This window comes from Psilocybe cubensis, chromosome 4 (genome assembly GCF_017499595.1).
Source record: "Psilocybe cubensis strain MGC-MH-2018 chromosome 4, whole genome shotgun sequence".
NCBI classification, from domain to species: Eukaryota; Fungi; Basidiomycota; class Agaricomycetes; order Agaricales; family Agrocybaceae; genus Psilocybe; species Psilocybe cubensis.
In genome coordinates, this window is record NC_063002.1 from 3,649,837 (window position 1) to 3,667,626 (window position 17,790).

General features: G+C 46.4%; 6 protein-coding genes across 6 annotated transcripts; 4 read left to right on the plus strand and 2 right to left on the minus strand.

The window, feature by feature from the left end:
- Positions 1-4,214: 4,214 nt before the first annotated feature.
- On the plus strand, positions 4,215-5,210 carry JR316_0005353 (uncharacterized protein; the record flags this gene model as incomplete). The annotated part of the gene is made up of 2 exons (XM_047891113.1): positions 4,215-4,908; positions 5,002-5,210. 2 exons carry the CDS (start codon positions 4,215-4,217, stop codon positions 5,208-5,210), a joined length of 903 nt encoding a protein of 300 aa, XP_047750874.1.
- An 809-nt stretch (positions 5,211-6,019) lies between these two features.
- Positions 6,020-9,399, minus strand: JR316_0005354 (uncharacterized protein; the record flags this gene model as incomplete). The annotated part of the gene is made up of 13 exons (XM_047891114.1): positions 6,020-6,385; positions 6,454-6,633; positions 6,708-7,160; positions 7,220-7,321; positions 8,008-8,136; positions 8,206-8,233; positions 8,294-8,366; positions 8,426-8,568; positions 8,628-8,796; positions 8,864-9,003; positions 9,071-9,136; positions 9,199-9,268; positions 9,324-9,399. 13 exons carry the CDS (start codon positions 9,397-9,399, stop codon positions 6,020-6,022), a joined length of 1,995 nt encoding a protein of 664 aa, XP_047750875.1.
- A 1,315-nt stretch (positions 9,400-10,714) lies between these two features.
- On the plus strand, positions 10,715-12,465 carry JR316_0005355 (uncharacterized protein; the record flags this gene model as incomplete). The annotated part of the gene is made up of 6 exons (XM_047891115.1): positions 10,715-10,750; positions 10,803-10,931; positions 10,999-11,229; positions 11,297-11,731; positions 11,799-11,933; positions 11,989-12,465. 6 exons carry the CDS (start codon positions 10,715-10,717, stop codon positions 12,463-12,465), a joined length of 1,443 nt encoding a protein of 480 aa, XP_047750876.1.
- Positions 12,466-12,790: 325 nt separating this feature from the next.
- Positions 12,791-14,223, plus strand: JR316_0005356 (RNA polymerase II holoenzyme cyclin-like subunit; the record flags this gene model as incomplete). The annotated part of the gene is made up of 5 exons (XM_047891116.1): positions 12,791-12,822; positions 12,875-12,984; positions 13,031-13,240; positions 13,292-13,568; positions 13,617-14,223. The coding sequence occupies 5 exons, from the start codon at positions 12,791-12,793 to the stop codon at positions 14,221-14,223; spliced, it is 1,236 nt and encodes a 411-aa protein (XP_047750877.1).
- A 733-nt stretch (positions 14,224-14,956) lies between these two features.
- Positions 14,957-16,233, plus strand: JR316_0005357 (uncharacterized protein; the record flags this gene model as incomplete). Its single annotated transcript, XM_047891117.1, has 2 exons — positions 14,957-15,734; positions 15,788-16,233. 2 exons carry the CDS (start codon positions 14,957-14,959, stop codon positions 16,231-16,233), a joined length of 1,224 nt encoding a protein of 407 aa, XP_047750878.1.
- Positions 16,234-16,630: 397 nt separating this feature from the next.
- JR316_0005358 (uncharacterized protein) lies at positions 16,631-17,729 on the minus strand (the record flags this gene model as incomplete). The annotated part of the gene is made up of 3 exons (XM_047891118.1): positions 16,631-17,112; positions 17,178-17,460; positions 17,520-17,729. 3 exons carry the CDS (start codon positions 17,727-17,729, stop codon positions 16,631-16,633), a joined length of 975 nt encoding a protein of 324 aa, XP_047750879.1.
- Positions 17,730-17,790: the final 61 nt, after the last annotated feature.

Here is a 17,790-nt window from a genome sequence, read left to right on the forward strand (position 1 = left end):
CTTAAACCCTCTAAACTAACCCATCCATGTGCACATTGTGGAAAATGTGCCTTAGAGAGGGGGTGATGTCAGGGTTTCTCCAGTTTCCCCTCTTTATCTTCACAGAATTATCTTATCCTTTCATTATCTTATCAATTATCTGATTAGATAGTTTATTTCTTTCATCACAGCCTTTTTGCTCCACTTCTTTCTAGTAAATTCTATATGATTCCTAGTCTTACTCATCCTTTTTCTATATGATGTCACTTTTATTCTTTAACCTTCCTTTATGATGTAATGTAGGGAATATTCTAGAATAGCTGTAGAGTATAAATACTGGACTTGTAGGTAGCTGTAGCTTCAGCTTCAATCTCTTAGGATATCCACTATCATTGGTGTGATCTCTTAGAATCATTGAATCTCTCTCACACTCTTATTCTCTCTTTGCTCTCTTATTCTCCCTCTACTCTCTCTCTCTCTGCCTTGCTTGATCTTTGTTGGTGGCCTTGTCACACTGATTATAGTGTTGCCCTGACAGGAACGCTTTAACAAGACGCTAGAGAAACACCTTGCAGAAACGGAAGAGGCACTGGAGCTCAATACGGGGCAGGAGATAGACAGGGAAGTTTTGCGACTGACCAAAGCTCTGCAGAATACCATCAAGGACGAGGTAAAGCTACGCAAACCTCTCCCGGAGTCGAAACGATGGTGGACCAGCGAAGTGGAGGAAGCCAAAAGGTATAAAAACAGAATGGGCAGCCTGCACCACAGGTTTCGCGCATATCCTGACCACCCATGCCATCTCGAGTTCAAAGCCGCGAAAAGAGTCTTTGCCAGACTAGTTCTTGACACGAAGCGCAACCACTGGAGCGACTGGCTCCTCGAAGCCGAGGGCACCGACATCTGGACAGCAAACCGGTATTTCAAGAACCCCGTCGGGGACGGGGGCAGACCCAGAATACCTTCGCTGACAATAACTAACGAATACGATGAAAGGGAGGATGTAACGTCAAATGCAGACAAAGCGAAGTTATTCGCGCATACGTTCTTTCCAAAGAAGCCAAACCACTCCTCTGTACCGCAGGATTACGAGTACCCTGAAGCAATACAAGACGACGGATATGTCACCCGCCAGCAGATTCAACGCCAACTGGGGAGGCTCTCTCCCTACAAGGCCTGCGGAATTGACGAGATACCCAACGTAGTCTTGCAGAAAACGGCACCACTCATAATCAACCGCCTGCACTCGATCTACAATGCGATTCTCAAGACTGGGCACTACCCAGAGCCCTGGAAACACTCTATTACGGTCGTCCTCAAGAAGCCGGGCAAACCTGACTACAAAACAGCAAAAGCATACAGACCAATAGCCCTGCTGAACACACTGCCCAAGGTTCTAACGGCAATTGTTGCTGAACGAATCAGTCACCTGGTAGAACAACATAACCTCCTCCCGAATACCCACTTTGGAGGGAGACCGGGACGTACAACGGCAGATGCCATGCACTATATGGTCGACAAGGTCAAGACAGCGTGGAGAAAAGAGAAAGTGGTCTCGATGCTCTTCCTCGACGTGGAAGGCGCCTTCCCAAACGCCGTGACGGACCGTCTCTTGCACAATCTGAAGAAACGCAGAATACCAGAAGTCTACGTCAAGTTTATTCGAGAACTGCTCAGAGACAGAAAAACAAAACTGAAGTTTGACGACTTCATTTCAGAACTGATGAAGATCGACAACGGGATCGGTCAAGGAGACCCACTGTCTATGATCTTGTACATCATCTACAACGCTGATCTTCTTGAAATAGTAGACCGCAGTAATGGCGAGGACGCGATCGGATACGTGGACGATGTAACACTGGTGGCAACGGGGAATGACTTCGACGAAACCACAGACAAGCTGAGTATTCTAATTCACAAAGAGGACGGAGCTCTCACCTGGAGCGATAGACATAACTCAAAATTCGCACCCGCGAAGCAAGCGGTGATGCACCTCGATCCACGCAACCCCAATTCTCTCGAGCACCCTCAACTAGAAGTCAACGGTGAGTTAGTCCCGCTGGTCCGTGACTTCAAATGTCTAGGCTTTCGCCTAGACTGCCAGCTACGGTGGAAAACGCACTTGCAGAAAGCTATTGAGCGGGCGACGGCATGCGTCAACTACTTTCGACGATTAGCAAAACCCACAACCGGCATCCACCCATACCTTCTCCGTCAGCTGTACATAGCGACCGTCTTGCCGAGGCTCACATACGGGATCGACGTTTGGTACACACCGCCAACAAAACCGATCGGGTACAAGAATAACGTGGGGTCCATAGCAGCGCTGAAGAGAATGACGTCAATTCAGAGAAAGGCCACACTGGCAATAACAGGCGCAATGAGATCAACTCCTACGGAGTTGCTGGACGCCTATGCAGGTGTCCTCCCCCTCGAGTTAGCACTGCTCAAGGCCTGCCACAGGGCCCTCGTCCGAATGGCAACTCTACCTAGCACACACCCGCTACACAAGGCACTATCTAGAGCCGAAACCAACCCGGCAAAACGACACAGGTCCCCGATCAACAACCTCATACAAATATTTGACCTAAAACCGAGCACGATCGAAACAATACGACCTACGCCATACCCAACGAACTATAGGCCACCCTTCAAAATTGTGATAGCAAGCTCCAGGGAGAAATCGATGAGGTACGAGAAGGAGAGCAAAGCTAACGTTAGGGTTTACACCGATGGTTCTAGCCACAACAATGGCACGGGAGGAGCGGCTATACTATTCAGAACACGACGAGACAGGCATGGTAAGGTACTGCGTAAGTACCTGGGCACCAAGGAGGACCACAACACCTACGAGGCAGAGGCGGTAGGAGGCCTACTGGCCTCCAAACTCATCCGAAACGAAGAAACGACGCATCAAGACGTGATCGACGTCTTCAGCGACAATCAGTCCTTACTCCAGAACCTACGATGGCCTAAAGCTAAGTCAGGACAGCAGATCATGTTAGACATTGATGAAGCTTTTCGTACCCTGCAGGGCAACATCACGCTACACTGGATATCAGGTCACTCCGACGTGTTCGGGAACGAACGTGCGGACGAAGAAGCGAAACGGGCAGCAGACGGCGACTCCTCTCCCAGCGACGACCTACCCGCCTCGCTACAAACCACGATGAAGCGCAGCGCGTCTGCGGAGAAGCAAGCGTACCAGGAAGAGTTGATGACAATCTGGAGAGACCGATGGAATTCATCAAGGAGAAAACAAAAATTCGCCACAATAGACACCGAGTTCCCATTCAACAAATTCCGGAAAGCTACAAAGAAGCTCAACAGGACCCAGGCCAGCGTATTGATCCAGCTGCGAACCGGGCACGTTCCGCTGAATAGCCATCTCAGCAAGTTTACCGCAAACCTAGACGAATACTGCCCAAAGTGTTTTGAGAGAAGAGGGGGGAGGAAGGCGGTGGAGACAGTAGAACACTTCATATTCGAGTGCAAGAGGTATCGCCGTCAAAGGAGAGAACTCTGGAACGAACTAGGGGAGGAATGCACGAGCCTCGAAGAACTAACAACAAAATACAATTACATCAAGGCCTTACTACAATACATCGCGAAAACCAAACGACTTCGACCCTACAAAGAAGACCTATTACGACGGGGGACTGAAGAAGAGGAGGACGAATGAAATCGAGGATGTACACCACAACACACGCACGAACGAGTCATTGCAAGAGGTGAAGAGCAGGCGAAGGAGCCTATATAAAAAGAGCTGGAGGCGTCATCTCAAACGGCTTAGGAAGGCTGGGCTAAGTGGGGGGACGTGAGGGCCCCCCATAGCGCAGAGATGGGCCGGGGAAGGCTCGCCACGCTACAGGAGCGTTGTAGGTACTTAGGTAGAACCAAGCCAAGGGAGGGGCTCCCCCCTCAGAGGCTATAACACAAAACAAAAAAAAAAAAAAAAAAAAAAGCATCATCGCTGCTGGCAGACTCTCTCCAGAGTGTTCACAGGGTTTACACACTCCGGGTCTAAAAGGTAGTGAACTAATTTCAGAATCGACTATTGTCTTGTTCCGGGTGGAGTCATACCGACGAGGATGTACAGAAGCTACAATTAAACAACAACGAGGCACACATTCAACGCATGCAAACTTTAGTGGTATAAAGCCGCTCTTTCTGTTTTATTATTCTACTGTACAATCTTCCATTCCATTCCCATTACCACCACTACAGCTACTACCATGCAGTCGGGCACTGAAAAATCTACGCAGCGCCCAGCGGTTATCATAAGCAACTGTGGCAACATTACCACCACCGTGACCAACAACTACACTGATACCAACTACGACTTCGCGGGATTCGGTTCAAATGGTTTCAACGCGCACAATGCTCATTTTGCATTTGGTCCTGCCAACGCCGCGCATAGTAGCAGAATGCCAGGTACTGGCAGAAGAACCTACTCCCACAAGAAGACATCGACATCGACATCTCACAGCCAGACACATCAGACAAGAACTAGCACAGCGAGCCGCCCGGGTCGTGCCCAAGCCCAACAAGTGCCCGTGCCAAATTTTGCTGCCAGTGGAGATCGACTAGGCGCCGACATACAGAACTATGTGCATGACGTGCTGAGTCTGCATGGGCTGGGTCATCATCTTCATCCATGGGGGATGGGTTCGACAGGACTCAACGGGGACTCAGACAGTCACCCTAATGAGCACCCTGAAGCTGAAGATCATACTGCTGGCAGACGCACGACGACCGAGACGTGTGAGATTTCGGAGGATGGGACTAGAACGAAAACAAGAACGGTTCATGTCACGCAGGATTTTGGGAGCCCTGGAGAGTGTGATACTGGCATCCGAGTACATATTGGCACCGACCCAGGTTTGTGCAATATTGGATCATCTACGGGAGCTCACTCGATGGCTTCAGGTGAGCGTGAGCATAATTAACAGTTCTGTTTGATCTCATTCATACTACTGCTGGCTGCGCATCACCACCCCACATCCAACCCTTTTGATACAGATATTCCCGGACCACCTCCAGCGTATTCAGCTTCTCCGCCCAAAACTGAAATCGTTGCGAATAATTTGAATAGCGCATCTACGCCGACTCAAGCCACGAGTACGAAGCAAAGCAATGATGGTGTGGATGTTGTGAAACGCGACCCCAGAAAATCATGGATAAAGCGTTTGGGTGGTAAACTCAAAAGGTCGTTGAGCTGGTTCTTCTGAGACGGTGGTCTACAATAGGGTGGGGTCGACTCAGAACCGTGGCGGCATGTAGGAAAGAACTAATACTAAGCCTTCGGATGACATCGCACTAGTCAAAGTAGCTTTCAGTTATATACCTGTACAGTCTCACGAAACATGGATTACATTAAGATAAAAGACTTTGAAGGCTGATGTCAACGAAGGGCGTGAGTTGTTATATAACGGTAGAACCGATTATCGATTGCAGAAAACTGGCGTATCTTTCATCATCCTTGCCGGGGTCGACGCACGTCCTTGGCGTATCACTATCTTTGTGTTTTCAATTCAAAGTCAAAGGAAGGGTATATGAGATGAGTTGAATTTCTCTTCCTTCATGAAGATCTGGGTCAAGCTTGTGACCTTGCTTAGCGCCGTAATAGCTGCCCACAAGACGTCGACGCCGTAATACGCACTAGGAAGTCAATAGTGCCGAGTGATTTCAAGCTGGCCGAGGTCTTATTAATAAAACAGAAATCTTATTCCAACAGCCTTCACATAATTCCAACCGTTACGAGTAACTTGTTCTCAATTCAAGAGGAGCCAGAGGTAGAACCGTCATATAAATAGCTGTTACTGGCGTTATTCGCCATCAATATCATTTGCAATGATCGTCCTTTTGCCCAGACAAGCTGTTTAGACGCTATTCCATATAACTCATTATTTCTCCCGTATCTTCTCCTGCTATAGATTGCAAATGCAAATAACTTCGGAAGAGCAAATTGGACTTTTTAAAATAACATTTTTTACATCAACAAGGCATTAGCATTTTTGTAAGTAAATGGTGTTACTAGCTACAGGCGTATAGGACGCGAGCGTGTCCCCCTAGATCTATATATCAGTGTCTCCAGTTCGAAGTCCATGTCTTCTTCAGAACCATAAGTTTGGCGGTACTCGGCTTCTTGTACGTCGTCATCCTCCTTCTCTCCCTCCTCCTCATCATTTTTACGCTTTCTCTTTCTTCTCGAATTTGGGTCGGTAGATGCCACTTTTCGCTTTTTAGTGGCAATATTGGATTTGATAGACCCTTTTTCTCCTTCTATTGGCTTTTGTGGCCTTTCCTTTGGTGGAGGAGGCACCCAGGTCTGAAATTTCTTGTAGGTCTCGATTTGAAACTTGCTGTCATATCCGACACACTTCATGGTGTAGACACCCATTTTCTGTGAAGTATACAATATGATTTAAATGAGCCTAAACACCCTCACGGAGACTGTGCAAGGTTTCGCACCTCTTCGCCCTTGAGATATGCAGCTTGGATCTCCTCAGGTGCGGGCTTTGCCGATTTATTTGCCAGACGGGCGTACGCCCTATCAACTTCAGCTGCAGTAGGTTCACGACCAAATTCCTTCCTCCACAGAACACGCGCGCAGACGTCAAGTCCCCAAGCATCATTTGCAATATGTTTCGCCTATGTCATACGTACCTGGAGATAGTTACATTAGCCTCAGAATTTTAGGCTCCTGATATATAGGATGAACAGACCGCGGCTGATTGGATGGCCCATTCGTCCTTCGTTAACGACTTACACGAACATATTTGATATTGGCCCATGTATTGCGATTTGCTGGGGCTGTCGGAAATCTTGGTAAAGACGCGCATGAGCTTAGCCCACTGACCTTTCTTGCTTCCCTGTGGTGGATGTGAGTCAAGGTATAAGCCGGGTGCTCCGGGGACCTGAGGTGCTTCTGGCTGGAACAAGGGGCTGAGGTACATGAAGTCGTTTAACCCATGAATCTTCAGAAACTTTGGGCCAATTCGAGGAAAAATTTGCATTGGACTTCCACCATAGGTCGCGTGAAGGAACGCACGTGGAACTATCAGGTCGATTCGTTCCTTGTCAAGAGTGATGTTGAACAAATCCAGCCCGATGGGCTTCAAGCGGTCGCGTATAGTACTGAGCAAGAACTCCCGGTTTTTATCTCTCTTGATTTTTATCTGTAACAAACGATTTCAGGATTCGAATGCGTACTTGAAAATTGGGTAAAAAAACTTACATTTTTCATTTTTTTAAGTTTTTCAAAGTCCTCTTCCATCTCCCTGACTTCTTCGGGCGGTATTTCGTCGATATGCTCTCTCTTAACGACGTCAGTTGCGTGCTGTTTCGGAGAAAAATGAGTCGCCTATCCACGACGCACGGGTATACAAGTCAGAAGCGATGCCAATGTAAATGTATGTACCGGCAGCTTACATCCGAGTCTTTCCTGGTACGTGCTTTGCCCATTTGAAGTTTCGTTTAGTAGTCTTGGCAAAAACGAAGGTGGAAAAGGATTCGAGTAAGGCCTTGCACCTTGAGACTAATACTTTGAAGGGTTCGAGGGTTCCTAACCCTGGTTAATATATCGGACAGGTGTCCTTGGAATGTGGATGATGGTTATTGGAAGGACGTACGCTTCCCACGGGAACGACTGTCAATCAGACAACAAACAGAAATTGATCATGTGGGCTCGTGTGGGCTTAGCGCATTTGCTATTTAATACGGGTGATATACAACAAGTACCTGTTTAACGCTTGGGAAAAATAATCAACTCATCAGATAAATGACTGAACTCTGTCACCTGTCAAATAATGATAGACGTGCAGGATCTGCGTATAAGTTGATTTAAAGGTGACACGTGGGCGCTTATATTGGCAGTAGGAAGCACGAGAAATCACAAAACAACCTCTTCTCTCTTACTGAAACCTCGAGTCACACATATACGAATAGAGCTTAAACGAATGTAAGAGTTTACCATAATATTATGCTTTATGTATTAGGTTACGGATTCACACTTCTTTCACCTACATAAAGAGTCGTGGAAGTATAAAGCGATCCAGTAAGTACAGTCAACTCAAAGTAATCCGATTCGGCACCCGAAGTCCCTGAATCATCAGAAGTTGACAATTTCCGCATGCGTAGTATCAGTCGGCAAGTCTGGGGACGATGACACGTCGAGGTTAAAAAGGAAACTAGAGGGAGAATAAAACGATGCCAAAAACTTACAACAATCGATACAACTGCGATGTACCACCTAAACGAAGCAGGGATGGTTCAGCTCATCATATCATTTAGTCGAAGAGTAAGCACGTACGACAAAATAGAATCCCCATTCTGCCCATCAAGGTCACGAACAAAAGAGAAAACGGTCAAAGTACCCACTAGAGCTATAAGAAGAACATGTTGAGTACGCCCATAGGTTCCGAAGACAGAGCTAATACATTACCTAGGACTATGAAAAAGGTCATCACTCCCTGGCTTAGCACCATAGATGCTAGAGGTGTATGCGACTTTCCAGATAGATACCGGGTAATCAATCCTATTATAGTTGCAGCGACTGTACTGATCTGTATAAATCCGACGCCGATTCTGATAGGACGAGAGTCATTAGCCTGTATGCGATGTCGGAATTGCGGGAACGAACACACCCAAAGAGATATATACTAATACGCTCGGCCCTGATGGACACACATCCGCGCAGATGAGATACTTTATCGATAAATATGGCGCTTCCCCATACTTCTAGGGTTGCTGAGACGATGAAGAGCAGAGAGAGACACCATTTTGCTACGGGATGCCGGCCATAGAGTGCATAAACTTAAAAAAAATTAATATTAAGCTTGATTAAAATGTGACGACGCAGTACATTGCCAGAAGAACTCACCTCTGAGAATAATGACCAGTTCCAAAAGCAACGTTCCAATTTGGGTCCATATTGTTTGGCAGATCAGCTTCATATGGCAAAAGGTCTGCTGCTCCGACTGTTGATGAAAGTGCAGGGTTATAGAAAGAGCTTGAATCACGCTATATTCATCATGAACAAGCCAGTCAGTTGGCTATAAAGCGGATCGCGAGATGATATTTCACTTACATTTGCCCAAGGAGGAGCACATAACGCGAACAACCGTACACCATTTTGACAGTACAGATGTGGCCCCTTTCCGTCAGAATAAAGGAAGAAAGTAAAGATAAGAGCGAGATTAATTAAAAGGTGCATACCTCCAAAGATATTCGACCTCATCAGTAAAGCAGATCATTGCCTCCCAGAGCTGAGCAGCCAGCGCTGCAGCTATGATAAATTTGTAAATCAGTGCCCACAATGATGAAAACCCGTCAGAACGCACCTGACACGACGTTAAGCGCCTGAAACTTTGCCGCTGTCACTTCATCATACGGAGTAGATATCTGATATCCCCCCATCGACGACTGCCACGACAGCACACACAGTCTAGTAGTAGTACCGTTTGACCAGTAGATTCTGAGATTTGCTGGCTTGAGGTATTTAAATTCAGTAACTCGGTTCGGCAGGGAAGTTTGTCATCATTCCCGCTGTCAATAATTAGGGGTAGTAAGGCTTCAAAGCTATGAATAGGTGAAAAAAAATCCTGCGGTCTATCCGTTGTTGTGGATTGTCGCACAGGTGTGGGACGGTTAGTGGGGTCGGCGACTCGGCCCGCCGCTTGTTGGGATGAAACGGAGTTTAACTTTAAGATAGGGGCTATGAAGCGCGTCGGATATATACCATTCCTCATTTATGAGGGTGGGACTCCTGCAAGATTTTTAAAACATGGTTGGCAAAAAGGAGGTCTAATTCCTTAAAAACAGTAAGATAACAGAAAGAAAAGCATCGAATGATGAGTAAACACTGGGATTGCATTGTGTAATGTTGCTCGGCTGACTCCGGTTAGATTTAAAAATTTTAGCCTCCGACTAGCTTGCCAAGACACCTTGAAACTGAACGAAATGGAAAGAATTTCGAAGCTCCATCTTGCACTTTCAAGTTTGCGTAAAATAAACCAGGTTCGATGCTGATGTGACTTTATGCACGATCTGCGCGAACCATCACCGTTTGAATCAGGTCTTATATTCATGTTATTTGCAATTTATGTCAACCTTGTGTAAGCCAGTTGTAGTAATTCGGGATAACATCGAGGATGATACGGTGATAATTTCGTAAATGTCCTGCGGAGATTTTGATTGACTTTCCACCGTAACCCAACGTAAGGTAGTTTTTTTTTTCGCTTCTAGCGCTAAGAGCGGAGCAGCAAATATTGGGGCCATTCAAACATTGATATTGAGTGGCTGTTGCCTGAATTCTGCCCCGGGAAGATCCCTACTTCAACCCCAATGGCCTTAAATCCGCGAGATTTCGAGCCTCAAATCGGCCAAGCTTGGCTGAAGGACCTTCCCAATAGGGAAATTTTTTGGCCCTGCGGTGATATCATCTGCAATAATCAATGGACACATGGTGTTGATATGGTTTTTGGCTAGTTTCTGGTCAAAAACACAACAATCTTCTCATTTCAAACAAATCTTTTGAGAATGCTTTTCTGACCGCCCAATTTCAGCAAATCTGGAACTTAAATTAGCCAATATAGAGTCATTGGCCTGCGGCGCCTTCAAATCCGCAAAAAACGGACATGAGGGATTATGCCAAATTTCGGCCTAAATCCGCCAAACCCCGGACAAGGGGAACTTCTCTCTGAGTTGCACATCTGAATTCACTGGGTTCGTTATGGTTAATGGTATACTTGATGATACGTCTGATGAGGTACATATCTCAACGACTCAGCGTCACAGTCATATTGATTAATTTCTGCTAGGAGGATCCAAATACTTTCGGCGAAACTATACTAGAACCCGGGGGGCGACACGCTCACATACAGTATTCGAGCAATGTCGAAGAGTCGGCTTCGAGGGAGCGTGAGCCTATCATGCCCTCCACATTAGAGGTTGGTTGCCTGTTTTCACCCTTCTCGAGGGTAAACGGTGGTTCTGATATCTTCAGCTATCTTTTAGACAGATAGCACCACAGTGTCCTTGGAAAAAGACCTTCCTGACGCGCTCCGCAGTGTCGTGGTAAAGGCCGAGCCTCAGGAGGTTGAATCAATTGAATCCTTAAACCAGCAAGTCTCCATTGCTCTACCGCGTAAGCGGCGAAGGATGGTGCCAGAAGTTGTCGTACCTACTTGGGCTTCTCTTCAACAACGCGATAAAAAAAACTTCGATAAAATAAAGAAGATGAATAATGTGAGTCCTATACGGCATTGGAATCGTACGCAAATGCTAATATCCTCCGCTTTCCTTTCTTCTCTAGCCTAAGATCAAAAAAACCAAGGACATGACATTAAACTTGTCGTCGATATATGATCGTTTGAAAGACATCGGTTTAGACCCATACGAAGTCACTTTAGAGAGCGAAATACGCGACGTATCGGTGTCACGCCAATTCCTGTCTTCTGTCTACGGTGGAGGACCGCAAGACGTATTTCCACTAATTGGGGCTGCAAAATTGGCACAACATGGTATAAAGAATTTTATGTATGTCAACGTGGAGAGCCACAGCCATGCGCCTCAGTTTGTTGGAAACCCAGGATTATTTTTTGTTACCGAACAGCCGCCCGAGATATTCGATGACCTCTACTACACTTTTGTACGACTCAGTTCTGCTGAATGGTTGTACGTCGGAATCTACTGTCTAATGCCGTCACCTTCGTTATCGAAGGAAGAGTGGAAATCCATGACAGAGAAGGTATGCTCTATATCACGAACTTCATTTTTTTTTGTTTGCTCATCGAGTGTATTTGAACCAATTGTAGGTCCGTAGGAAATGGGTCAGTATGATTTTCAAGAAAAACTGGGCCGGCGGATTCCGCCAGAGGATATCTGCACGTCGAAACGTCAACAATATAACTCCCGAGGATATTCGAAGCGTCCTCGATTCTGGTGAAGAGGTAAAGGTTACACTTGGGAATAGGGGCAATTATCTCAACATAGTCTTTTTCTCAGACTTTGGGAGTCCATGCGATGAAATGCGTAGGATACGACGAGAGATTTCAAAGGGAGCTAGCAATGAGGTTCTCAAACTGGGTCCCCCCACCACCGAAACCAAGAAACGAAAGAAGAGGTGAAGGGACAGGTTCGGAAACCAAAACCAAAACAAGAGCGAAAGGAAGCCGGATGCCCACGAAAACAGGAAAAAGAAAACTTGGAGAACCTACAGATTCAGAAACACCGGATTCCGACAGCAACACAGGTGTTGTAGACCAGTTTAATGAAGATCATATCGACTCCAAGGATCAGAAGGACAAGGCACCCTCTACCAAAATAAAGTCGAAACAACGAAGCCAAAGATTGCGCGGGGCCTTCTCAAACCACAGTGTCAATGTCCTCGAGCTTTCGGACTCAGAATCAGCAGGCGACGTGCTTTTGGTTGACAATTGGGATGAAAACAGTGGTAGTCGGGACGATCCCATTGTGCTTTAGTCGCCATGTCATTGCTACTCCAGTGCATCCATTTCGTATATTGATATTATGGATAGCTGTTGAATGCAGAAAAGAGGAATCAGATGTGGATCGTGCAGACTTCATGAAACAGTCAAGATTCAAGAAATAAGAAACAGGTCAATTGAAAGAACCGAGGATCGGACTTACAGTTACAAGACCGGTTGACATAGTTTGGCTTTGTTTGTCCATCCCATTGATACGATTCCAACTCGAATCGCTTTTTGCATTGAACTTGCATCTTCAAACCACTTCGAACTCAAACACACACACCTAGTTTGAAACAAGAAAGGAAATAAAGATATCAATGGCGACAGACTTTTGGGCGAGCTCTCATTAGTGAGATCAACGGGAAATGTTCGTGTTGCCTTATTGCTTATGGAAGACTCAGTAAACGCTGGTTAGTTGACCGCGCTACTCTGAATCAGGCAAGGCTAGAAGATCTGCATTATGTGGAAGATCCAGAGCACCTGGACTATCTGGCAATATACTTTGCAAATGGTGTGTTTTGCAGTGGGATGAAAGAATGATGCTGACCTGTTGGCAGTGATAACAAAATTGGGCAAGAAGTTACAATTTCGCCAAAGGACTATTGCAACGGCTATCGTTTTCTTTCGAAGATTTTATCTGAAGAACTCGTACTGTGAGACTGACCCTTTTACGGTCATCGCGGCGTGCTGTTATCTTGCTGCGAAGGCGGAAGAGTCGCCCGTTCACATCAAAGTTATTGTTACAGAATCACGATCACTGTTCAGTCGTAAGTCTACTATATTCCTATTGCGTGTCCTCATTCTCATATTCTACTCAGAAGACATATATGCTTCCAAGTCGTTCATATTAGATAATGGGAAAGTTGCAGAGATGGAGTTTTATTTGGTCGATGACCTGGAATGCGACTTGGTTGTATTTCATCCCTATCGTACTCTCCTTTCGCTCTGCAAGAAAGAACCAAATGGTGAAATGTCTTCTGAAGAAGGAGAAGCAGACGACGCTGGAGTTGGAATTGGTTTTGACGATGGTCCTCGATATTGGGGCACTGGAGAGGGTCAGCTGGGACTTACACCTGTCGCATTCCAAACCGCATGGTCAGTGACTCTATCTTTTTTTTTGCGTCTTTCTGATCTTCTGCATAGGTCCATCATAAATGATACCTACAGATCTCAATTATGCCTTTTATATCCCCCTCACCTCATTGCGATCGCAGCTATATATTTGACCTTTATTCTTCACCCTCCCACCCGACACGCGATCAAACACGAAAATTCAACAGGCCCATCTAGGATTCCCGAATTGCCCGCTCCCAGGCGCTCTTCACGTCAAGCTCATCATACCATGGCCCAACCTGCTTCTCCAAAGAAACCACAAGACCCCATCACATTTCTTTCCGAGCTCAACGTATCTCTCCCCCTTGTCGCGACCATTGCGCAAGAAATCATATCCTTATATACACTATGGGACCAGTACAAAGATGATGGATCCCCTGATGCGACTAAAGCCGCTCGCGAACTGACGAATTCTCCGAGCCCGCTAAAGAGGTCGGGAAGCGCTCACGCAAGTGTTAGTGGTGTTGGAACACCAGGTACAGATGAGGTCCCAGACCCAGAGGGAAACTATATAACTACAGCATTTCTGTCTGGCGTTGTTCAGCGTATACGTGAGTTTCGCTTGATGGATGTCACGCCTATGGGCAGGCCGGTCGCCGTGAACAAGAGACTTGAGCGAACACAGGCTGTAGGGTAATTGTTCGACCTTACTTCCCATTGGCGTTTGAATATATCTGACTCTATTCTACAAACAACTTTGTTCACCTCAAGATTCTTGATTTCTACGCCGTCCATCAGAATCAGGAAAATCAAATCCTTCTTTTGGTCGTTGGCGCATATGTGCTTCGCAAACACTTTGTCAAACTTACCAAACATACCTGTATCACTGGTATACAAAGTTTGAAAGCTCATTTAGTGCACAGCTTTGAAAAACAGTTCTCGACAAGCAACGCATAACTGAGTTGGCAAAAACCTGTGCGAGCCCCTAACATGCCCGTAATTAGCAATACGTCATGTTGATCCTCCCACGAAACTGGACTTTGGCGAGGCGGAAGTAAAGGTACAGCCTTCAATGGGCACATGCCTTACACTGCTCTAACTTTGATGTGGAAGTTTCGGTTTCGGTATATATACCGATGGCGAGCGTTGGAATGATTTCTTCTTGACACTCAACCCTTGTAGTCTCTGGAAGGTATTATTTTGGATTTGATCTAGATAACCTTTTTTTAATGAACAACCCCTATCTATAGACGCAGGACCGTCCACCCCACCTGCCCACGACACTTACGATTAATCAAGAAGCTTACGGCGTTTTACGTCCTACCATATTTGTATGTTCACTTTTGGTTATAAAACGGCTCCCGTTGAAGTGAAATACTAATAGGCTACTGCCAGCATCCCCACATTGGTATCTATCGCACCAGCCTATCATGGTGCGCCTAACGTTCGACCTCTATGATCACATCATTGAACAGTTGGCAAATATCGACATTCGGTCGATACGTAACTGCGCACTTGTCTGCAGCGATTTCCTGAGGCTTAGTAGAAGACACCTATTTCGCAGCATTACACTGGACTCAACTAAGCCAAAGTATACACGCCGGTTGGAACGTCTCTTGAACAGAAACCCGTCAATAGTAAGAAACATTCGGGACGTGACGTTGGAGCACAACATCAATCAGCGGAACATCGGACCGCACGTTTTGAACCGCCTCCACCGCGTCAGAAAATTCACTCTACAACTCTGCGATGGGACGGAATGTGATTTCTGTGGAGATTCTCAGTACGATTGGGGAGGGTTATCAGCCCGCCATAGGACCTACTTCTACTCTTTCATCCGGTCAAACACTATCGTCCATTTGACGTTGGCAAATATCCAGAATATTTCCGCGACGTTTCTGAGATGCCTACCATATCTTGCAGTCTTGGAGGTCGACAATGTTTCTATGCTCGATTCACCTTTTGACAGGAGTCATTGTGACAGCGATTCAATGGGAATTCCGAAGTTGGTCAAAATCTGGAGTCGAAGAAGCAACCTGATCCCTCTTCAAAATCTCCTTGGCGATGAACATTCCAACATTATGCCGGCCGTAGATCTGACTTACCTGGAGGATATCGGCGTTGCTCTGGACGATGACCCTGCAGGCATGGAGTTTTTGGGATTTGTATTGCAGAACACCGAAAACTTAAAATCCGTCACACTCTCAGGTATTGTGCATGCTTTTTCTAACATTGTTGCCCATTATAACTGGTATTCTTAGCGTCTGATGAATGCCAAACCACTTTTAAAGGAAAAGTCGCTTCAAAACTGAACAAGCATTCGTTAAAAACATTGAAGACGATAAAGATGATGGTTATGATTGAAGACCATGAAACGGATCCTTACCTATCTTTTATGGATGAACTGGAGCAAATTGGAGGAAAGAATGTGTTGGAAACACTTTCCATCGAGATCGAAGCTGAGACAAATTGTCACCCAACAACGGAGCTTTCGAAATGGGCGGAACTCAGTCGCGTACTTGCTGCAACAGATGCATTTCCTCATCTGCGCTCGGTGTCGCTGAAGGTCACACTAAATTGGTGCCTCAATACTCGCCCGGATGAGCTGCAAGCACGACTTCAACACATTGGCGTGGAAGTATTTAGGTCTCTGCGGGAAAACGACAAGGTCAAGGTTGTTTTCGATGTTGTGGTCTGGGATGTTTAATGCGTAGTTCGGTTTGGATGTGTATCCATACCTTCGGGTAGTCGTATCACCTGTGTCAATAAAGTGCTGGTCACTATGGGTCGTTTGGTTTATCATGTCATCCACAAGCATTCGAACAGAACCTAATGCGTCCCCTCAATGCCGGTGAATTAGTTCACTAGAAGTGGCCCTTTCATCTCAGGCCCCAGGGCCTTGCTCCAATATCTGTGCTGGAGTATTTAATTACTTCCAGATCAACGATCATTGATACTGTTCGGGCATGTTGCCCCTGTTCTCTAACTAGTCAAAATGACACATAAATCAGAGAAAGTTCTGTATTGTTTTGTATTAGGTCCATCATGCAATAATGCTACATTTGGAGAAGAAAGTCGGAACAGACTCATTACTTCCACTGCTATTACTTGTGTTTAGTGGTGTGGCCTGGCGCTGCTTTCTTTGCACCGGATTGGGCAGGCTTGGCTCCTCCGTTGTGAGTTTTGGGACGAGGGCCAGGTGAACTTCCTCTTCGTGGTACCTTCTTCGCGACGTGAGCTTGGTTGCTCCCGGATGGCGAGCTGGACCTCTTGGGCGCCTTTCCGTGCTGTTGATTGGCACTCCCGACATGCCTCGCGCCGCCAGATGGGCTTCCGGGGCGACCAGGATGTCCGTGGTTGACCGCATTCTGTTTGGACGATGCGGCTTGCTTCGTGCCGCCCTGTGGCGATCCTGGAATAGCATGCTTCGACTGGCTTGCCTCGGCCTGCACGTTGCTCTGCTTTCCTTTCTTAGCGCGCTTTGGCTTTTTTGCAAAAGATGGTGACTGCGGTGGAGTCGGTGACTTTGGAGGCGGTGTGGGTGGCTTTGGCGGGGGTGTGGGTGCCCTCCAGCCTGCGTGAGGTTCTGCGTGGTATAACATATCAGGGACAATGATCCTCGATTATATTCATATAGCACGAATAACGTACCCATGTCTTTCTTAAGCTTTGCAAGATTTTCGGCGCTCATTTCCTTTTCCTGGACGCCAGTCTTCTGGTTGACCCACCCTTTCATATGCTTGGGCTTGATTTTCTTCGGAGGGCTCAATGCAACATTTCCATAGACTGTTTCGGCTGGGTGGTAGTTTGTTATAGGTGCTTGAGGAGGATCATGCGGGAGTTTCTTCGAAATCATCGCGACATCGTATTTCCCTGTCTCCGGGTCTGGCCCGCCTACGACAACGCCTGGATGGATACTGATGTTTTTGAGGTTCTGTAGGACAATAAACATTATTAGGTCTATACTGATGTATCTATGTCCGATGTACTGACGTTCTCCTTGGTTTTCTGTTCATATGCCTTCGGTCGGACCCCAACAAATTCCCCATGATTACGAGGAGGCGGAGGAGTGCCAGACCTATCTGAAGACGAATCGCTGAAGGACGAAGATGAGTGTTCGTCGCTCCGAGTAATGATAATGGGTGCACAGAATCCATAAGCTAAGAACGCAGAGAAGATTGATAAGACGCGTAGAAATTGCATGATCTATCCATTCCTTGAATCAGCAAAGGTACGATGACACTCGATGCTTTGAGCTGAACAC